General features: G+C 40.7%; 1 protein-coding gene across 2 annotated transcripts in view; it reads left to right on the plus strand.

Annotated features, from left to right (window-relative positions):
• Positions 1 to 24,092, plus strand: part of caln1 (calneuron 1) — a 63,900-nt gene that overhangs the window by 14,337 nt on the left and 25,471 nt on the right. For both annotated transcript variants that reach the window (XM_072391922.1, XM_072391921.1), the window contains exons 3-4: positions 9,763 to 9,906; positions 15,192 to 15,304. In XM_072391922.1, the coding sequence (XP_072248023.1) occupies positions 9,763 to 9,906; positions 15,192 to 15,304 (257 nt within the window). The remainder of the gene's footprint in view (positions 1 to 9,762; positions 9,907 to 15,191; positions 15,305 to 24,092) is intronic.

Here is a 24,092-nt window from a genome sequence, read left to right on the forward strand (position 1 = left end):
AGTGAAAAAATATTAACACAGAACTTGGCTTTCACTTGCATTAATGCACATTTACATTAAAGTCCAATTATGTACACTAATGCACCAACATTTAAAAGATAATTATCTCCACTTTGAAAAAAAAATTATGATAACACCAACATCTTTAATATCCACAGTTATTTATAGATATTTGTGTGTATTGCTCTCTAGATGCTTCACACATTTGTCTGAGATGGTAATCGTCCATGTTTGTCTTTATGGAGATATGAAATCAAAGAACCGCAGTGATTTTTCTTTAAATGGTGAAAAACTTCAGTGATATTAGTATGCTGTTAAAGAGAATAACAAGAAACCAAAATAACTGAGAAAATTGTAGGAATACATTATGTCACAGTCCATTGGACCAAACCGTGAACAACTTGGGTTGAATCTAAATGATAAGCTGAAACAGTTTTGCATGGGGAAGACGGCATACGTATGTTTCCAGATGTGCTGCTCAAGCTAAAAGAGAAATGATTGATGGCTGCAGACTGTATAACAATTGACTCATCAGCTGATTTGCTTTCAAACTCGGATGATATCCAGCAGTGCCATTAGCTTAGAACTAGTTGAGCCCATTTGGACCCTGGTGTGCCCAGTGTCTGCCGGCGACAGCGAGGCTTTGTGGTGGCGCCTTTCAGACATTCTGTGTTGGTCCAGCTGTGCATCATGAGAAGAACTCATAAGGCGGCTACAGTGGGGTTTTTACCCGTTAACTGAAAGTCCCACTGTGCATCAGACGTTTGATCTTTGCTATGACATCATGTTTTATGACTGTACAATGATGATATCTGCTGAATCACAGCAAGCTGTGGCTGTGAAGAGCAACACAGATTCTAAACATCACATTAACCTAAGATAAATTAGATGTGCTGACAGATAAATTAACTTGTTTGCTCCTCACTTAGAAATTGTAATTCCTCCTCTTTTTCTGCTATGATGCGTCTTTCTTGGCACCATCATGGTGAGAGCTGAAGTGCACGCATTACCAAGCACAAGTCAACCAGATTTGGCCTTTTATTTTGAAATTCGCAAGTTTCCAGAATCCATTTACACCGTTCAGGTTAGCTGTGATTAGCCTACGTCTACGCAGAGACGTAAGTTGTTGCAGCAGACCCTTTAGGTTGGTCGTCCTAAATTTGGGACACTAAGAAATTTAGTTCAACTTTGGCAATGACTGTGTTTGAACATCTCTTACTCTCCGATGGAAGGCCTTTTTTGAAAATCGAGATCAAATATATCCACTATATATATACCACTATTCTTTCACGTTGGTGATCTTTCATCTGTGACAGCTGACAATCACGCAGTGAGTAACGGACTTTAATCTGCAGATAGATCAACAGTACCCTGTACTTTTTATCCATAGATGTTTTTTCAAGGAGCTAAAAAACATTTATGTAGGATATAAGTTTCAGCATTTCCTCTGTGGTCTAGTACAAAGTAAATTGGGCAGATTAATCCTGCTGACTCACTGGAGTTGCAATATAAAAGTGAAAAGAGGTGGTTCAGACACAGTCACACCAATCAGAAATGTGATGCTTACACATGGTGGTGCTGAGGTGTTTACATGTTTACTCTGTAAAATATTCCAAATATAAAGTTTCATCGCTCTGATCTCGGCTTCATTGTCACAACTGCTGCTCCTTCTCCTTATTCGTTCTATACTTTTCCTGCTCCAGTGTCTTTTCCACTCATTACAGAAGAGAAAAAATACTACAAAACAAAGATGATCTGCCAGCTGGCATCCAGCATTGTTTTAACGTGGCCACTCAGGACCTTATTACAGTGTTGGATATGAAGAGAGATCGAAACTACTGAGAAACGCCTCAATGCTGCCCCGATCCGCTCCACCTGGCACTTTTCCCTGAACTACTCTTTTCCACTTCTTCCACTGCAGCTAAGCTGAAACCACACCCAGCCACCACAGGCATGCCCACAAAATAAATGTGTAACCATAATCTAGAAAAGCCTTTTTAATGACTCGGCTGCCAGTGGTTATGGTCAGTGGTGACAATAGGATAAGCTTTGTGCTTAGTGTTGAACCACTTTAAAAAAACATTTTTCTTCAGATTTTCATTAAATGTCTTGTGTTATGGTCTGGTCAGCTGTTATGTGATTCCTCCGATTCCAAAACGATACAGAAACACGGCTGCCCATTCTGCATGTTAAACATTCACTGCTTTGTAATATTTAAAGAGGCAATTTACTGTATTTGTTCAGGACCATTAAAAACCCTGCAGCAGTGGGCTGAGCTGCCACATGGCTGGCAGTGTGGAATTATTCAGCTGGTGCTTTTTTGTTTATACCTCATCTTGTAGCAAAAATGACTGTTGCCTGCAGGGATAGCCTCCAGTCTTTCTTACTGTAATGATGCCAGATTTGACTTAGCGGTCGGTATATGTCAGTTATGCAAAGATAGCAAGCTGCATTACTGTGGGTTTTTCAGCCAGCAATTATTCTCAAGCCAGTGAAGAGAAAAGGGACATCTTTTTGGATTTGAAGGTATAATTAAGAATCAATATTGACATTATTAAAGTGACTGTCACTGATCACTGAGGCCTCAGTTCTTTTTAACTCTATAAAGAGTACTTCCAGAGCAGTGGAAAACCTGGAGTGTTGCCTGTAGTCTACATTTTTGCTTTATTTACAAGGATAAATGCACCATGAACACTTTTTCTTTTAAACTAGACAGACAAGGAAATGATCCGGGGTTTCTACCTAAACAGAGGTTTCACTGCTAATAAGGATTTTGATCCATGTTTTGTCTTTGCAGTCTGGCTTTGCAGGTTTAAACTGAACTTTTACATCTAAATGCCAGTTAGAATTAATGTAATATCTGTTAATTACCACTCAGTATCTGCATCACCTATTCACTGTGAGGGTAATGAACCATATTTCTAACAATTGCCACTTTTTTGTGACCTGAGCTCCTTCTTTAGGAGTTTGGAAATCAGCCCTACATGTCTGTGCCTCAGCTGATGGCTTTGTTTTAAGTCGTTGTTTAAATCAGTTCACAGTGCAGGGCAAGCCTTCAGAGCTCATTGGAGGAGAATAACCATCCCCTCGCCAAATGCAAGCACAAACCACAGGCTTCAACAGCTGCCTTTGTGCTAGGTATTCTATATCGTCTGTAAGAAAGGAGCTGGAGAGCCCTTTTTAATCAGTTGTACCCTGAAAGGAACAAACTATGCTGCCTGGGCTTGTTGGATAATAACTTTCTTGGTGGATAATTCTATCTGCTGTAGCATGTACTCTCTCTTTTGAGCCATACCATCTTAGTCATGGTGCTGCTGAGTGAGGCATACACATAACATTTGGGCAGACATCAAAGTAATATTTGGTCTTGATGATTTTTCTAAAATAAGTTTGATTGAAAACCAGTTCAGAACTTGTATTGTGTGGAGTATGAACTAGATTATAATGTTGTTCTCATTCAAATAGCGAGGAATGGGGTGTATATCTGCATCTACAGAGCCAGTCCAGGGTAAATTCCATTAGATTTAACATAAAGGTATGGAATAAGTTATTTACAATTAAGTCCTTTTTAATTGCCCGCAGTCTTTTCCTTCACTGGGCATCCAAAGCTTATATCAAACACAAGTAAACCAGTAGGTATGTTTGTACCTGTCGAGCCAAAAATTTAATGGAAAGACCAAACAGAGTTTCCATCTTTAACGGTCTAAAAGCAGCAGTTTCCACTTTGCAAGTTGTTGAGCTTTTACAACCTACCCTAGTAGGTTATTACTGATACTAGCATTACAGCAACTGGCATCGCACACAAAAAGAGGATTTCAACAAAGCTGAGAGAGCTGTCCAGGGTGCTGACTTCTTCTCTTCAGCTGCATAAAGATGTTGCAACATCTCAATGCCGTGATGTCAAACTGAAATCAAACGCCATCTATGAAATTGGTTATAGAACTGTCTACAGCAGTGAAATACTAAATTTATATGAATTTGGTAACAAAAAGGGTTTAAGAGAGACATATACATTTAAAAAAAACACCCCAGAGAAACATTGTGTAAATGTTTTAAAACTTGAGCAGACTTTAAAGTGTTTTCTTCCATCATGAAAAAATACTTTTTAAATACAACACTAAAAGTACAGGCATCAAAGTCGGCTCATAGTATCAGAGTATCATATAGTATCATATATATCCTCATATATATACATATAACATATATATAGTATCATAGTATCTGTGATAAAGGACACAAACTGTGAGTCATCCCTGACATAAAAAGTCATGGAAAAAAAGAAGCTTATCTTTCAACCTACTGGTTTAAAGGAAATCTCCAGCCAGCAGGAAGGAAGGATACCTGTGTGAGAGACATCCGATGAGATGCAGCTGGACCCTTTTTGGGGAAAAAAAGATGGAAAGGATTCAGGATCAGTGATCAACTCAGTCAAAATACAGATAATAATCAGTTTCTGTGACAGAATGAACGACACTACATCGTTTAAACCTCGGTGGACCAAAATGAGGGGGAGGGTTACCTGAAAGATAATCTGAAAGGCAGAGTGACATAACTGCAATGATATTTGATTAAAGAGAACAGTGGGTGATGGGCCCAGAGAAACGGCATGAGGAAATGCAAGGGAAGAAAAGAATAGACCTGCAGTCACTGTCCGTATGTACCGTAGAGGATAAGAAAAAGAACGGGGTATCATGCCAGCAAAAACATACAAAATGCAGAAAGTCTTGACTCTCAGTCATGAAAGGTGAACTCATTTTTGTTGCCTCAAGCTGCTGCTGCTGCTGCTGGGCTTGTAGTGTAAAAAAAAAAGTATTTTATATATATATATATATATATAAAGAAATGTATCTGCACTGTTGCCGTTTAATTTTGGTTAAAAGCAGATATCCTGTTACACTGTTTGGGTTCAAAGTAATGAAGTTAATGGAAGATGGTTTCATAGGGTTTATTTACCTCTTTAGATGTTGTGTAGCCCTAACCTCCCTTTGATCATTTTATATTGGATTTTGTACGCAGGGATATACTCGGTCCCTGTTTACAAAGGACCTTTAGGCTGCACATGTTGAGGCTAATGCTATTGGCCATTCGGTGCCTGTAACCACAGTGAGCGTTTGGTTCAGTATTAAGGCAGACGCCACCAGGACTCCCCTTGGTCACCATTTTTGTTCAGAACCTTTTATGGACAGAATTTTTGGATGCAGCTGTGAGGGTGGAAAGTTTGCAGATGATGCGGTCCTGTTGGTTTCATTGAGCAGAGACCTCCAACAGGAACTGGGGTTTGCAGCCGAGTGTGAAGCAGTCATGATGAGACTTGGCATCTTTTAAAAATCTGAGGCACTGGTCCTCGGGTGATGAAGAGTGAATTGCTCAATCTAGGTTGAGAGCGAGTCGCTGCCTCAGGTGGATGGTAGAAATCAGGTGTTTGACAGGCAGATTTGAGCAGCATTTGCAGCAACGTGGATGCTGTACCTACAGTCTATGGTCTGTGGTACCTACCTGGCCTCGGGGCAGGGAACCAGAGAGATTATATTTACTCTGAGCACATTTTGGAAGGCCTCGTTCCCTTGGAAGAGCTGGAGGAGGTGGCCTGTCTCAGTATCTCCTAATGAGTGGCAGAAAATGGATGGATTGATTAATTTTGTGTACATCAGGACATTAACTATGTTATTAACATTCTGAACGATCCTGACAAAGTGAAGGTGGAAAAAATACCCCTTCAAATATAAATGAACCTCTTCAAATGATGATCTAATATTTGCTAACCACTGTCTTCTGCACCATGCACCTGGACTTCGACAGTGTCAGGGTGTGTTATCCTGGTGCTGAAGTTAGAATGGTGGTGACACCTCTGTATTTACCAGCTGTGTCTCTGCTGATGTCAAGCATCACTGCTGCATCTGAAAGGTCGAGCCGAATGTGATAGTTAGCAGATTAGATAATGCAGAAAAACAGGCATTAGTCATTCAAACGTCGTCATGGACACACAATGCATGCATACCCTCATAAAATGCAAGCAAAAAAAAACACCTTCTACCACTGAAATCTGTTCCTTCTAAGCTGGGGTGTGCTGTGACATCTTTAGTCATTTTCATCCCCTTTGATGGAAACCGAATGTCAGGTTTTCCTTGGAAAGCAGCTTAACGTTTCCTGTGTGCCTGGAGTCATGATGGATAGGACCATTTGTACTTGAAATTGACTGATTTATTTGAATAGACAAAGCCAGTCCCAGTGTTGTTTTTTTCTATTCCAACATGCTCCAGATACAGAAAAGTATTCAACAAAGGCCTGAGTCATGGATGGATTTATGCATGAGACTCTTTTCAGTGCTGGCAAAAATAATCTACCGAATAATATGCTTTTTTTTAATGTGACAGTTTGTCAGCTGTTGCCTTTCCCTCCAGGGAAATATTGGCTTCAAAGCGACACTTTTTGCAGTTGCAAATAATGATAATGCTTTATGTTTGAAGTGGCAGAAACCATACTACTTGGATGCAGGTTGTCAGGAGGTACTTCAGATGACCAAAATGCTTTTTGTAACTTCATGACACAATTAATAAGTTATACTCCATTTACACTTTGATGTTCCAACTCATTTGACAGGAGACAGGTTCAGAGGGCTGGCAGTGGAGCAGATAATAAGATGATTGATGAGCTTATTTTTAATGACTAATTTTTGGCTCAGAGTTGCAATTTCTTGGTTCAGGCTGTCAGAAAATGCTCCTGGTTTGTTTATTCCTCAGGGAGGAAAATATTTAATTTAATGATGGGTTTATTATTTGCATCTAAAATCAGTGGTATTGTTCTGTTTCATCCTGGGCTGTAATTAGCAAGTGTACCTATGAGGCTGACATTTTTGCATTTAAGCTCTGAATATGTTAAATATCTTTGTTGTTACTGAATCAAATACTTGTAGAGAGATTTAGTAAATGTCCTCAAAACATCCCTTTAAACATTCTTCTTGTCAGGTGTCCACTGTGCGGTTAACTCAATCTATTCCACTTTTCAACCTTGTTATTCCACAGCATGCTGATGCATGTCATGCAGTCACTTTTCTCTGGCGAAATGACATTCCTCCCCTATTTGAAATAAAAACACCAGGTTCCTGTCAGTCTCTACCCTTTCTTACCACACTTTCTGATCTGTAGACAGACTCATGAAATGAGCGATTCATTTCATGATGAAAGCACACTGAAGCCTGCTGAGTCTTTCCACTGATGACACGGTGAGCAGCTAATGAACCAGCTCTGACTCAGTTGTGTAAATTAGCATGTTTGTCCCAGATATACGAACCAGTTTAGTGGAGTGTACCATCACACATCCCAAATGCTTTAAAGTTTAAACAAAAACGTCCAATTCTTCAATGTCCCTGCTAATTACTTGCAGGGACATTGAAGGGGTGGCTGTAGCTCAGGAGGAAGAGCAGTCACCCACCAATCGGAAGGTCGGTGGTTTGACTCTGGCTTCCCCGGGCTACATGTCGAAGAGTCCTTGGGCAAGACACTGGGGAATGAATGTGTGTACGAATGATTAGAAAAAAGCACGTAGTTACGTATCCTAAGACGTGCTGTATGAGTGTGTGTGAGTGGGGTGAATGCGGCTTTGAGTGGTCAGTTAGACTAGAAAAGCGAAGTCCATTTAATTAGGACTGAGCGATTTTTATCGATAACACGGTATATATCGATATTTTGTTTCCCGATTAAAGTATCGATTTTTCAGCCGCAAGTATCTATTTTAAACATGAGTTCAACATAAACATGAGTCTGCGTATTCTGAAGACACGGTTGTGACATGTTTGTCTGGCGGTGTTGTCCTTCCGGTCCAAAGGACAGTCGACCAGTCCAATCAGCGACGATTCCCTTTAAAATCTTTCAGAAAGTGATGTGCATTAAATTGAATCGTTGGCTGAATACCGTGTATCGTATCGTGAGATTAGTGTATCGCTACAGCCCTACTGCCAATGTCGTCATAAAGGATATCACCATGGTTTGACGGGGAGCAGATTTAAACGCTGGCACTGCTTTGTAAAGGAATTTAAAGCATTTAAGCAAAGTAACCACAGATATGCACTTTCTACTCATACAGAATTGCTTGATTTCTCCCAACATTAAACATCTTCTAAGTGCAAAGATTTAGAAGTGATGTATGGATGTGACTGTGAGCGAGAGTAAAACATCCCCTTTTTGTACGTAACTACGTGCAGTGCATCAGTAGCAGTAAAATCTGCACTCCATCCAGACTGTCCTCCATTTCCTCATTTTTCTCTACTGGACTCTTGAACTTATTGCTGCATTTAGCTGAAGTCAACATTGAAACTAGCAGTGGTATTTATGTTGTTTTTTTAATACATTTGCTAACTTAAAACATTTTCTCTCTCTCACTTTCTGCTCCATATTTTTCACACTCTGCCTTGATGTGATTATTTCCTGTTAACCTTTAACATCATCATGTTAAAGGGCTGGAAAAGGTGACCACAATTCTTCCTCCACCTGCCCCGCATACAGCTGGCAGCCTACACAGGACTCTACTCATGGGGGCTGTTCCAACATCGGCTTCATGCCAGATTGCCACGCTGAGCCTGAATACCATCATTCAAACCAAATAAATATAAAAACTTTTTAAGACCTTGATATTCTCTGATAATGTCGAAAATAAGTCACCTGATATGACAGTATAGTTAAGAGATGGTTGCCTTACCTTTTATTATTAGGAGATATTAGAGTCATTATCTTTGTGTTTGTATTTAAAATGTTCCTTTTGTCACTTAATGTATATATTTTCTGTCTTTTGTACATTTTGGATGTGTGTTCTCATTTATCTCAGCTATTTGTAGCTCTTAAGAGAAATGGAGCGACAAAATTTTTTTGTGAGGTGCTGTTTTTCTACAGTTTAGCTTTGATTAAACTGCCCCCAAAAATAAGATGACGGTAAGTGGGGAAAAAAGACTCCCAAAGACCCAGGTTATTTAACCATCAGCAACCAGCCGACTCTGTGGCTCTTTTTTAAAGAAAATGCCGATACGTTTGTTTCAAAACTGCTAATTTGACTCATGATGGCAGGTACAAACAACCAGTACTGTTATTTTCTCCCCAGTGTTTGCACCAGCTTCTTTGATTTAGTTATTGGAGGAAACATCCACATCCTGAAGGTCCTATGATTAACCCAGGCAACAGACATCATGCTGAATAGGCTTGGAAACACTTTAATCGAAAGGGTAATTAACTGAAAGATTCAAAATATTCTGTAAAATATAAAAGAAGAAGCGGTGAATGACTATGAGAATTAATTTGGAATGCACTGAAGGAGCACACTTGGGAATGTGAAAGCATGAAAACGATCAGGGGTGGCGGCGGCTGTGAGAGCAGGTGGAGAGGATGAATCAATGCCTGGAATCGATCTTGTTAACTTGAGGCAGTGGTGTGAGACCAATTGCATAACATGCTGTCCAAAGCTGGGTCTGACAGGATTAGAAAGAGAGAACAAGGCAGATAAAGGTTTGCAGATCATCATAATGAACAAAGGGGAAGGAGGAAAAACTAACTAACTTTACTGAATGAATCCAAAATCCCAAGAAGTGTTCCGTCGGACAGAAAATTTTACTAGAAAATGCAGAGGACAGTTTGGAAAATGACAACAATGAAGATATTTGACACATAATTCTGAAAATGAGGAAAAAAAAAAAGCATTTATGTTTCTACAGAATGGAAGCGGGAGGGATGGGCGTTGTTTATAGATGCTGAGTCGATTTCCTGTTTGTCTTGGCAGAGATCCGGGAGGCGTTTAAGGTGCTGGATCGTGATGGAAACGGGTTCATTTCCAAACAGGAACTGGGAATGGCCATGCGGTCTCTGGGGTACATGCCCAGTGAGGTGGAGCTGGCTATCATCATGCAGAGACTAGACATGGACGGTGAGTCATGCAAATATTTTGTGTTACATCATGCTTGGACATGAAAAACAGTTTGTCATCAGATTCATAATAAATGTTGAACTTTAAAACGTGAGTTTTAACAAGTTAATCCCACGCTGGGAAACAACAGGATGGTGATATATAATGAATAGATATGTGAGATTAATAAAATCTGTGTTGTGTAACAAAAGTTACAATCATAAAGCTTTTGCTGCATCTCAAAACAACAGAATAACAATAAATCCAAAGTATGTCTGGTTCCTGTTGTCAGAGAAGTGAAATATGAATTTATTTAGACCCATTTGTGCGGCACTATTCCCTCCACTGACCTTTTGAACCTTTAACTTCACAAAGAATGCCATCAGCAGCAGAAACATGCAAACGCAGGCCGATCCCTTTTCTTGCTGAGAAGTCTGGTTTCAGGCAAAGTCGGTGACAATAACTGTGTCTGACACTTTATGAAGACTTTTCCTGAATTTGAACAAGAAGGGGAGCAGAAAAAAGAATATGCAAATGTCAGATCGCTGAGAAACAATAAAATCCTTCCTGCTGCTATCAAAGTCTTTGATATGTGTGTTCCAGGATGGCTGTAGGGAGGGAAAGAGAAATGTTCAAGACTCAGTATTAAAAGTTTGAAAAGTTAGACTACTTTTCCTCGTCTTGTGACTCATCCGCTTCAGGATCTCTGGAGATCCTAACTGCTTTGGGGCCTCAGGATGGTCCGGTTGCATCATCTACTTAAGCTTGAAGAAGCAGGCGGGGCCATTTTTTATTTATTTTATTTTATTTTAAGCTGACAAAAGGTCACAGCAGCTTTAGTCTCTGGAGGTCTGTGACGTATCGTGCTGTTCAATTATTTATTCACTTGGCTGTCATTTATCTCCCTGTCGCTGTCTATTGACTCTCAATCCGTTGGAAAACCTTTATCTATTAAAGGACCTCGGTCAACTTGTTTGTACTGACTGAGCTGTTTAGCAAAGCACTTAGCCTGCATTTATGTCCTCAATATTGAATCTAGATCCAGCTGAATGCTTTTGTGTTTGTTAAATCCCTGTTCAATGAAGACAGCTTACTGAGAAATTATCATGCAATTTTAGACAAGTTAATGAAGAGAAAGACCTGAGCATCGATTTCATGCCGAGTGTCCAATGTCCAGGGGATCAGAACAGAATCATTTATACCAATGGATGGTTGAGATGGAACAGCATGCAGCAGATCAGGTGGAGCTATCTCTCATGATATACCTGTTTTATAGCATGAAAGTTGCTGTTGTCAAATGTTCACTGAACAATAGACCAACAAAATGATAAGATCACCGAGAACATGCATCTACACGACCCTATAGGTCGTTTGTTTTGCCCTTAAATGGCGTCCTCTAAATGATCGCCCCCTACAGTTTGCAGAAGGAACTTTATATCCCAGATCTAAATAAGCTTTTAGGATCTTTGTTGTTCCATCAAATGCAACTCGTGTGTGTTCAAAAATTGGACAGCAGCAATGTAGACAGCAGCAACTCAAACCTCAGAAATTTCATAGCTGTTAGCGCAAATGCTAAGACTGTTACTTTCTGACAATTTTCTCAACCAAAGTAGTGTATTCGTGTTGTGATATGTTACTGCATGCATGGTGGCTGTGTGACTCTAAGTTCTGCTGGTCTATTCAAAAAAAAAAAAAAACTAAGTATGAGACTGTAAAAAGCGTGTTTATTTATGCAAAAGTAATCATGCGAAAGCAAACTATCCAAACTAGCTGTTAGCTTAGCTCCCCAGTCAGATTTCATCTGACAGCTGTCTACTGACAAATAAACCCTGACTTCTCACTCAGCACTACTCCATGATGACAAATGTTTCTTTTGCTTTCGGATTACATTTAAATGTTAACAGCACAACACTTTACTTTAATGCTAGTGTTTAAGCTGTAAAACTAACAATCATGGTTGGGGCTATATTACATTTGCTATGCATGCCATTGTAGTGATTGCCTCAGTGATACTTCAAGCCTTACAAAACTTCCTAGTTGGAATTAGTCCATTAAACTACTTGGTTAGGAAAAGATAAAAGGCAATTTCTGTCATTGGGGCTTTAATACGGTCTTTCTACCTACTCATTGTCATCAAAATGGACAACATTTTCCCTGTTTTTCAAACATGAATTACACTTAGTTATTTTCCACATGAACAAATGATCCGTGGCATTGTTTGTGGGAGTACAGTCAGTAAAATAGTGCTTTTACAGTTTCCGTTGGGATTAATAAAGTATTTTTATGTGATTTTCTGCTACTGTTGAGTCCTAAAAGCACTCGACCACGTGTAGAGCCCTGCATATTCTATGCATACATTTTGTATCACATTCTCTGACACATCAGGTGCAATGAGGGTTCAGTATTTTGCTCAAGGACACTCTAACACGGGGACAGAAGACGCCAGGGATCAAATAACCGACCTTCTTTTCTTCTAAACCACAGCTCCCCTGAGCACATATCCGGTCTGCAGCAAATGCTTTAAAAGATTACTTTTCACTTTCTTCGTGACATAACTTCTATGTTCTGTAATCTACCAGCCTGATGAAGAAATACATTTTCAAATTAATGGAAGTAATTTTGAGTTACAGGCCTGATTTATTCCTTCCTCCATTCACTGTCCTTACCTGCTGTAACCACTTCCATCAGAAATCAGTTCACACTTTGGTCAATTATGCATGCTTGATTAGTATTAATGATTAGTAGTGAGTGATCAAAGGGACACTGTGTTAAGAAGCAGAGCGTTATTTGCAGAGCAGCCGTAACGATCTGATCCTCCTTCGCAGCCGCATTCTCAGTCCAGCTGATCTGCAGCAGATGCTCTTCTACTCCTCAATGCTGCCAAGCCAGTCCACGATTATTATTGGCTGCTCTTATTTGTTCTTATCACAGTATCTCAGCACCTTTGTTTGTCTCTCTGGGTTACACATTCTCTTCTTTTGTTTTACTTTAATTCTCTTTATCTATCATACTCATAAGGAAGACCTGTGAACCTGGCTTTAACCACATTAAAGAAGGAAGATTTCACTTCATTTTTAATTATTGATTTTGTTCTGTCTCCAGATGAACCCGCATGCTTGGTTGTGACACAATGCTGGAAGACGGTGGTCACAGGCAGACAACTTTGGCTATGACAGACACAGAAAGCGACTCAGAGACTGTGCAAAAATGTTGAGCTGTCACAAACTGTGAATGCACAATGAGAGCCGGCAGGCAACTATGAAGTGATAAGAAAAACACTTTGCTCTTTTTTTTTTAAGGGTGGATGTATTCTGCGATGTTACCCTGTCATGTGGGGGTTTTATGCTTTTTAATTATTCAGTGGGTGCCTCCTCTACGTTGTAATTAAATGTTTCAGATCCATAAAGCTGTTAAATGACGTATGACGTAAACAAAACTAGTATCAAACTGCCACATTCAAATATACATATATGATGTATATAATGCTTTATTCATAATGCTCATCTCAGTGAAACTTTTTAATTTAGATTTGTTTTAGGTAACTTTAATATTAACCGACACTGTACCTTCTTATGGAGGTTAATGATTTGTAGGATTTAGTTGTCATGGCCTGCATATTTTTGCATTTCTCATCCCCTGCGGTGTTTTATGTTGTCTCATTGTTGAGTGTAAGTGGATAGAGTGTGAGGAAAATAGTAAACTGAGTGTCAGATGAGGCAGTAAATAGAGGGCTGCATTGGGATTGGTCCCGCGGGACTCAAATCTCGCGAGAGCGGGCGGCTTAAAAAAAAAACATTGCGGGATTGGGATGTAGCCCAGCGACAGGATGTCAATAAATTATGTGGAAAGGAAGCTCAAAGAAAGTCTTTACAGCACAAAGACAAAGCAAGGCAAGTCTGTCAATTGGAGAGGTTTCTCAATTGTCCATCAATCTCTTTATTAATTGCCTATAAAATGACGTGTTTTCTCCTGTGGGACGGGAGAAGACACAAAATCAATGCATTTCTATTATTGTGCAGTGCGGGCATGAATTGTCAAAGTTTTGCGGGAGCAGGGAGCAGGATGAAGAAAAACAGTCCCGTGTAGGGCTCCAGCAGTAAAATCCAGTCAGCGGATTTGGATTAGAGGAAGCAATAGAAACTGGGGGCCCAGCAGGGGGCGCACTTAGGGCAAATACACTCTTGGAAGAAGCAAGGAAGAAATCCAGGATGTATTTAAGTGGAGGGTGTGGCCCGATACAAAATATCCTTTAGTGGAGCAACATAAACCTTCTTAATGCATAATGGTAATTCATCCAGCCTCTTGTCTTGAAATCCCAGCGTCTCCTCTTGTTATTGACCCTTAGCCCTGCATTTACTCTCATGAATATGTATCGATGGAAGTCAATGGCATCCAAAGTTACAGTGCTGCCATGTCCCAAAGTGACTGCAACAATAAAAACAGGTGCAGAGGTATTAGAGACAGATGTAGTCACCATGTAACTGTATCTGCAGATGCAGCAGGAGTGTGTGTGTGTGTGTGTGTGTGTGTGTGGAGGAGGTTACCAGCTTTCTCCACTTTATTTTTCACTGGATTTCAGTTCATTTCAATTGACCAATCATCTTGCAGAATTTTAGAGGCTGAGTCCCATGTTAAGTGCTTGTTTGGTTAATCTATTAAGATGATTAAACCGTTTGAACTCCTCACAGGGACAATAATGAAAGCTCACTCAGTTTGTAAAAGCTTCTCCCTGAACAGTTGAAGAAAAACAAATTGAACGGTATTATTGAGCTGCACCAGCATGATCACTTACTCTGAAATGGCGTCTGCAGACATCGATCCTTTGTTTTGGCTGTAGTTTCACAAACTATCAGCAAGCCACCCAGATGTGAAGTGTTTGAATCTATGTGCACCCCAGGAGCTCCGTGCACTGCAGCAGACTTTGATCTGCTTCGTATCCTGTATTAAAGATCCAGTCAGAGCTCACACTTTTATTTATCTATCTGTGTTGTTAGTGTTGTTTTGAACTGTGTGATTTGAGGTATAAATGAAATCAATATTTCCCTTTGAGCCCACACAGTGACTTCCTCCACACACTGAAGAAAGCAACTCCAGAAACGACTCGAAAGGCTTCAATTATGTATCTGCTGCACACATATTTAACTCCGAAGTTTCTCCCATTTCCATGAGTGCTCTGCTTTACTTCGGTGTCACATTTACTTTATTCTGTCACTGTCTGGAGCTTTCTGGATGGTTTTCCACAAATGTCAGTATCTATAAATCATCCGTCATTAACAGCCTCCTCCACTCACTCTCTCTGTTTTCAGGTGATGGACAGGTTGATTTTGAAGAGTTCATGACAATTCTTGGCCCCAAGCTGCTGTCATCTGAAACAAGAGAAGGCTTTCTTGGCAGCACAATAGATACCATCTTCTGGCAGGTAAATCTCACTTCTCTTCAGCATAATTGCAGAGCTTATGCTTTATGCTTATGCAAATTCTGTGTGCCCTATACTGAAGATGATTACAGCAAAGGAGAGCAGACTGCTGTTGTATTTTTAGTTTAGTTCAAAGAAACAGCCTTTGGTCTGTTCTCTGTGTGTGTGTGTGTGTGTGTGTGTGTGTGTGTGTGTGTGTGTGTGTGTGTGTGTGTGTGTGTGTGTGTGTGTGTGTGCTCCCTCAAGCAAACGCGGATGTGAAGTTCCATGAATCCTGCACCAGACATGCTTATTTGATATTAAAGACTTAATCTTAATTATGCATGGAACACATTTCACTGGCTTGGAAAGGGTAGTTTTGATGTGAAAATGAGGGGTCAAATGTCAAGGCCGGGTGAGCTCACTGCATGGTAAGGCTGGTTCCCCAAGCTGCACATCAAATCCCAAATTTTAAAATCAGAAGCACAATAACAGAGCGCTTGCATGAGCATCCCAACATGAATACAAAACGTCTTCTCAGCGCCTGCTTGGACGTCTTTAAAGATGTAACGTCTGTAAAACTCATTATTCGGATTAAATTTCTGTTTCCTGTGATGTCATCTCTAATATCTACATGTCTTTATCTGCAGCTGTGGCTTAGCTTTGACTGATCAGCTTGATGACTGCTAGTTTAATGAGCGTTAGCAAGCTGCTTTCCCTCCAACCCGGCACTTAATTTGGCAGAAATAAATGTGTTGACCTCATAGCTTCATTGTAGCCAGACGTTGGGAGATGGAGAACACAAATATGGAGACAAAGATCGATACTCGTTCAATTCAGTTGTAAATAAAAACTCTTCCAATCTCATGCTACAAAGGGTTGGACTTTACTGTCCATCACCCCCCTTGAGTTGCTCATGATCAAGTAAAACACTCAGTGGTGCTCTTTGTCCCATCTGTTGTTTTACTGAAGTGATGCACAGAACTGTTATGAGGAATAAAGCAACCAAAGAAATGCATGAAATACCAGCCTGCCTGTTGAATTATCAGCATTTGTTGATGCTCAGACATTCTCACTAAAGCTGCATGTTGTTGTTAAGCTCATAAGATTTTCTCTTTTAAGCGTTTTTATCTTTTACATCTCATTGCATTGGTGGTCGAAGTGTGACAGGACGCAGAAGTCTGACCCAGTTTTCATACCGGCATTCTTTCTGTGCCTTTTTTAAGGCACCTGATGTCTTCTGAGTGATGCTGTGACTGATGAAAGCCCTAAAAGGCCTTGAGAGTCTAAAAAGAGTAAATGGTAGAAAGTAATGAGAAGAAATGGAATGGCTGCAGTGAGGCAGATTGCCTTTAACAGAATATGCAAACAATGGAAAGGAGGCTGAATGGGCATGAAGACAAATAAAGCAGGTGTGAGAAGGAGCAGAGCTTTTGGCACTGATAGTAACACTTGGCAAGCCCATCCTGTTGATGGAATCATGGGCTTGACCCCTGCTTTCTCTGGGGGGCAGGACCTTGCAGTTTACACCCTGAGGACTCAAGTCTTTGGTGGTGTGACTGCAGGCTGGGCGACTGAGCTGTCAGCCACATGAAGCTGCTGCACTGACCTTGGCTTGTGAGAGAGAAGCTGCTCTCAAACTGTTTTTATCAGCCCTCAGAAATCAGCTTGTGGTTATTCTGTTCAATTAATGTTGGGAGCATGAATTGGCAGCGAACGTCTTGTCTAATGCATGGAGCTTATTCGGGGGGGGGGTTTACTACAGTCCTTGATTTATCATGATTACTTCTCCATAGCCTCCCAGGTGATTAGTCGCTTGAGATTTGACTGATTTTTGCCCCGTTCACGTTTGTTAATGGGCTGTGTTATATGACTCTTCTCACCAAGTTTAATTTGCTCTGTCATTCTGCTGGAATATCTAACTCTAAAGCTCTAATATATAGCTGTGTTTGTCACAGCTTAAGTCTCAGAAGCTGGTTTTAATTCGTAAAACCGGTTTAGCATGGGACAATGCTTTAAAATGTACTCCCTTCACATGATATGGGGACACGGTTGAAGCTTTGAATGAGCTTTCTTCACACACTTTGGTTGGATGCACATCGCATGCATAATTTGAACGAGATCATCAACGCCAGACAGACCTCATCCTCACGGTTATAGCCGGTTGTAAATGAATCACATGTTTCCATGTATGGATAAGGTTTATTTCTGACTCGTCTGATGGCCTGCTTGCTTTTTGAATAACACTGATTTAACTTGTGAACTATTTAGTTGCCCTACCGTTGGTCTCTTGCAGTAATCCTGCTCAAAATAACATGTAGGAGTTGCCATATGTTGGTAATCATCATAGAGGACACAGATTACACCTGCACCTGAATGCAAATGATCTTGTTTACAACAAGAGCGTAACATTAAGCACATTAAATATATTAAACATAAAAAAGTGCATCTGCTTGGCAGGTGGTAACATGCTCTGTGATTTTAGTGCAACAACTGGAAAATGGAAATGATTCCAGCAATGCAAATGTACGTGGAGGAAAATAACACTGTCTGCTTGAAAACCCACTCAACAGTTCAGCAAACACTGAATAAACCATCAACTAAGACGACTCATGCTGTTGGATCATCATGTGCCGCTCGTCAAAATTCAGAAACACAGAGTCGACGGATCTTACACGGCTGGAATAAATACTGGTTTGTTCATCGTCTCGGACACTGATGGAGTACACCGCCGACTGTTGCCAGTTCAGGGGAGAAAAATGGGCAGATTTGAATTTTTGTTAATCGCTGCAGAAATCAACTCGTACCGGACTCGCCTCTCTTTGCTCAGGTAACATACAGAGAGTGGATCTTTGCCTGGTCTCTGGGGTTGTGCTTCTCTGCCTCTTATGTCAGCCGTGTAGAGGAGGAAGCCCGCTGCTGTCAGCGTCTTCATCGCCACCACCGTTTCTCCTTTTAGACACTTGAATGCATCTGCCTCAAGCATCTTCATGTTTTCATCCCTCAATGTTTCCGTATCCTTGTTTAAGTACTCATTTAACTGCTTCTGACTGATTTACAGTAGCATGAGAGGGGCTGGGGCAGAGCAACATGGGCCTAAGTTAGCTGGCAACAAGATACTTGAAACTAATCAAAAGACCGTAACTAATCATATTGAATTGCTCCCTGCCCACTAATCAAGGAACGTGCCAATCAGTTTTGATACTCCGTGGTTTATTGGCCCAGTTGTTCAATAACATGTTCAGCTGTGGAGGAAATAATCTGCAAATGAATGATTGTTAATGATTTTTCTGTTGCAGTGAGAATAAATCTCAGTCTCTGTATGAAAAGTCTTCTGACTTGACTGAAGCAAAACAGTCTCTGAACGTTTTTGTTTTTTTTACCAGAGCTCAGTTAAAATTGTCATTATGAGTCATCGAGCACATTTACTCTTAATAATCTGCCTTTGAAGAGTAAAAACCCCAATAAACTCATCATTAACAATGAATCAACTGGCTACGGTGCATCATACACCGATTAGTTGCCGGACCTTGTATTTAGTGGCCATTTATCAAGCCGCCAAAACTGCTTTGACCAGTTGGGATTGGACAAAAGCTGTCTGATACGAGGATGTCAGCAATAGATGCTTGGGTCCTGTGGGCTGTGGGGACTTGGTGGACTGGGCTTGCGTTTGGAGGCTGGATGAACACCACTTCTATGAAGCCCTCCTGCTGTCTGAGTGAGGGAGGCTGGTCTACAAACGATGCTTGGGTAGGTTGTAAGTGTCTAAGTAGCATCCATGTGAACCCCAGGATGCAGGTTTAACTGGCAGAACAATGCAGGGTTGCTAACTTTACCTGTTTTAAATGTTTTAAATGTAAAAAAGTCACCTTCTTTTTGGGAAACCCAAACTCCACTCATTTCTGTCGGCGTTCTTTACAGAGGAAAGAAAATGAGTTTGAAACATTTTCCATAAAACGTGAATCACGGCAGCTGGAGGGTTTTCTGTAACCCTCATAAATGTGCAGCTATCAAAGCTTTTGACTGTGTCACAGATGATCTTTCCCTTCCTCTGACATTTTGTGGGATTCGTAGGTTAAGTATTTCTATCCTGCAGCTGAGTTTGTCAGAATGTGTTTCCAGCAGAGCAGGATTCACTCAGAGGTGTGGCTTGTCTTTTCCTCATCATGTTCTGGTTCAGTCTTTTTCAAATCTAGCCTGAGAGCAACTTGCCTCTCGTTGTGGATGAGAGCTTTTCTCATTCCAGTGATTTGAGGCGTCGGTGTCACATCCTCGCCAACAGCGGTGATGGAATAATGATTCACTCGCTGTCACACACTCACCTTCCTACTCACTCGTATTTGCTCTTGAACAGTTTGTTAATGTATCTAAGCTCCCATTGGGTAATTACAGCCTTGTTATTGAACAACTACAGACATGTTTCTTTCCTTTGTGTTGCTATCGTTGGCAACACAGCTAACAAAGAGATGAGGATCTGTCCAGTACTGTTTTTTTTTTTTTTTAGAATAAGCAGCATTTAACTGTATTTTTTCCACTTTTATAAAGTAACTTGTGTCATTTTGTGTTTTCATCAGCACATGTTTGATTTTTGAGGGAAGAAAATGTTTCTCAGGAAGGATTGACGCCACTTTTGTTTCCTGTTCCTCATCTATAACATCCTAATTGCTTTTAGGGATAATTGCACAGCTTGTGTTAAACACTTCTTTTTCAGATCAAAGCTCTGCTGTGCTTTTAATTACAGCTCATTGTTCCCTCATTGCACTGCTTAATAGAACAGGACTGTGACTCACGAACAGGACAAGTGACCAAAGCACAAGGATCTCTCTGAATAATAATGATGGAAAGTCATGTCGGGGCCATTATAACCCGTTGGTTGTCAGTCATCTGAAGCCATGAATCGAGCACAGCGTGTATTGTCTCTGTCGAGTTTTACCACATAAAAAATGTTCTGGTGGAGCTCATGTTTATCTTCTTGGTTGTAAAGTTGGTTTAGACCATTCAAAAAAATCCCTTTTAGTGCATCTAACACGTCAGCTGGATTTTGAGTCTATTGATCGCTTGGCCAGTTATCCCTGTGATAGCTTTTCTCACACGTCCTGCTTAAATCCCCAAAAATCAGAAGAATCCTGAGGCCCTGCCTTCACGGTCTGTTTCATACTGAAAATCAAGATTAAACGAGCTTTTTCCCTTTCCCGACATCTGTGTTACCCTCTGACAGGTTTGCCACCAGGGTTAGACTCCTCACCTGCCTCTGCCTCCTTAGCAGCTCCCAGAGGGAGAGCAACGAGTCCTCCAATTAAAATAAGCAAATGCGTTTCCTTAAAGGTGAACCATACGGTGGGGCAAAAAAGTATTTAGTCAGTCACCAATTGTGCAAGTTCTCCCACTTAAAAAGATGAGAGATACTTTTTTGCCCCACTGTACCTGCAGGCAGCAGGAGGGAAATGCATTACATTTCACCCTAATAGGGGCTATTTTGACACTTCACATGCAGCTGCCATCACAGCCACAAAAGGTCACATATTCCTAATATCTATCTCTTATCTCCTGATCATAATTTGTTGCATGAAATGAGGTCATTTTTAGGACAGTTTTGGGAGAATTAGGGTGACCACATCCCAACCACCTAAATGTGTGACTGTGAGTTTGTGTAAGAGGGAAAATGTTGATTAATCTTCAAATGTATACGATAACTGATTTATAATATATGGATGTGCTTCAGGATTGTGCATGTTACAGATGTAACAGTGTAAGAACTTTGGAAATATATTCTATTTGAATGCTGCTCTCTCACCTCGCTCCAGCAGCCTGATTGAGCTCATAGATTCCTTGTTTTCTGTGTTGAAGTAAAGTGATTTTCATTTTTTGGCAGTGTCCAAGTCTGGAAAATGACTGATGTGAGCTTTGTCCAGCAAACTGCTGACCTGTATAATGGGGAATGCTTCAGTTTAATGATTGCTAGAGTTTTGTCTCGCAGTCATCTGAGTTTCAACAAAAATGCTTCCATAAATCAGCACATCTATTTTACAGCCATACGATTTTTGTGAGACTCATTTATCTTCTGTCGCTTCATGTCGTGTTCTTTCCAAAAAAGACCAAAAAAGCTTTATTTCATTTTTTTAAAAAGTTGAAGAAAAGCCTCTGAGTATGACATGCCACTGGCTTTATCCAGTTGTAGTGTTGTTTGCAGATGCATTTCCATGTTATTCCACCATCAACTCTCCAGAAGTTGCCTCCAAATGTTCCCTGTCTGGTGCAACACATTTGTCATTTCGTGTGTTTATTAAGGACGGACCTTATAAGGGAGCATATCCGCCTCACTGAGTCTTGACGGGGAGGAAAGGCTAAAGTGATGAGGGCAAAGATTTTCTGTCCTTGGACATAGCCTTAGCTACCACGGTTTGAGGCAGTTGGTATGAAAAGACCGTCAGCTGGAGCTGTGGTGATGAATCAGAGAAGATGTCGGTGTTGAAGTCCTCGTGTACCTCTACAGGACGCAGAGACGGTGACAGATTAACCTACTCTTGACCCACATGTGCTGTTGCCATATGATGAGAGCCTTCCTCTCTTTATTCACAGCCACTGAATAAAAGCCACATCTTTTATTAAAACTCTGACATGCAGTGTTCACTTTTGAAAAATAAAGCCAATGGCAGTGCAGGACATTGTCTAAATTTGTGGGATGTTTGACAGGGATAAAAAATGCTGTGCTGCAGAACACTTCATCACAGACACGATTTTCCCAACCGGTTGTCGTTCCAGTCAGAATAGTTCAATGGAAAAGACTCTTCTGTCGAATAGGTATATGAAAAAGGATTGGGTTTCCTGTTGCTTTTTGATCTTATTTTAGAGGTGTTTCCACTAAAATCCCTCTGAGTATAAAAAGTCGGATCGAGAAAGTGTCATGTCTGGGTTTTAAGCGGCTCGGGTAGTAATATATGACTTGTTCTTCCTGAGCTCTGCTGTTTAACTTTTCAGCATCGGTCCTTTCAGTTGTAAAACGGTAAGAAATGGAAAATGTTGTAAAAACTATTGTTTAAGCAGTAGGTGCACTGAAATATTAGCTGTACTTGTATATAATTGTAGAAGTAAAAGTACTTCCTTGGTGTCAGAAGTCAGCGTTGTTCCTTTATCAGTAAAGAACTTCCAGTAGATATTCTGCATTGTTCTGAAATTTTTACATCTCATTCATGCACAATTCTTCAGCTGAAAGATGATTTGGAGTTTCCCCACATGGGCCTGTCTGTCCTGCCAAACTGGGCCTCAACTTAGGGTCAATATGCATGAGGATCATTATGCTGCTGAAAGATCCCCTGACAGTACCTATGTTTCTATCGCTCAAATGCTCCGAACATTACCTTTTAGCACTCTTTGAAATGATTCAGCATTTAGATTCAGTCATAAGCACATTTTCGTGAAGGTACAAAAAAAAAATCTGACGAACATGCCCGGACGATGCACTTGGGCTTTGAATCACATCTGCATGTTAGGACCTCTGCGTGCCGACACCACGCCTAAGACAATCCAAACTCTGTTCATGTGTCGTCCCACGATGGTGGAATGACCTACCGAGCGCTACCAGAACAGGGGCGTCCCTGTCTATCTTCGAGAAGCTCCTGAAAACCCAGCTCTTCAGAGAGCATCTCCTATCCTGCACTTACCTTGTACTTCCCTCCCCCCTCTATCTCTGCACTTTATCTTTCTGCACTTCCTTCTATGCCTGCACCCTATCTCTACTCTGTCACCTCTGACAGAGTCGGACTCCTGGGTTCCTTCTATGGAGTTTATTGTTAGCTTTTTATAAAGCTGTTATATCTTCATTTGTAAGTCGCTTTGGATAAAAGCGTCTGATAAATACAGAACATGTTAAAACTCAACCAGACTCAAATGGGTCTAGGTGCTCTATGCATGCAAAATTCTATCTTTTCACATCTTTTTTTAAAAAAAAGTGTGTGTTCGTGGAGCTAAATTTCCATTAAAGCTGCAAATGTTTTGAATTGGAGCAGCTCCTTCAGAAATTGTGACTGAAAATCAGCCTTTGTGTCAACCTGTGGTTGCTTAAAATATTTCCAGACTGTCGCTCTGCTCCAATAAATCTGATTTTATAACCGCATCTTCAACTGACAAACTCACCATTCAGGTCATTTAAAGACCATGTCTGTGCAGTGAATTCAGCCGGGCTTAAATGAAGGATGATCTCCCACAGAGGCAGTTGGAAGCAGCAGATGCAGCAGCATGTCTTGAGCGTTTTCTCACACAGTCCACAGCATCGCAGCACTGGACATACTGTGGTCAGAAACCCACTTCCACTGCTTTGCATGCATACTTTAACAAAGACTGTGGTCCATTTGGAGCACGGTGGCTATAATTAGCTGTAACTATAGCTCCTCTCAACTGTGCATGCAACCATGCTGAATGGCTGCAGGTTACTCCGGCTCTGAGGTTGTGAAGCAACCTTTCACCATAACATTTCCATCACCGGTTACAATTAGTATGAGTTTGTTTTCCTGAAAAGATGTCATTTGTCTGCACCAAACATGGGTACAGTTCCTGTGACCAGGCCACTTTAGCTTTGATTCCTCTGCCAAGAACACACTGCCTCAGAAATATCTTCGCCCTCATTGTGTTGTTTCATCCCTTACATCGCTTTTTATTTCACACCAATAACCTTTAGAGACGAAGTGTTTGTCTGCCATACTGTTGGGGAAAAAATCCATATTTTCTATTTGTTTTTATTAGTTTGATCACTGACTTATTCCCAAAACTCAGTTTAGATGATGCAGACCATTTCCACACCTTGTTCTCTCTGCTG

Source organism: Leuresthes tenuis, unplaced genomic scaffold, assembly GCF_036924035.1.
Source record: "Leuresthes tenuis unplaced genomic scaffold, fLeuTen1.0.hap1 SCAF_9, whole genome shotgun sequence".
Taxonomy (NCBI): Eukaryota; Metazoa; Chordata; class Actinopteri; order Atheriniformes; family Atherinopsidae; genus Leuresthes; species Leuresthes tenuis.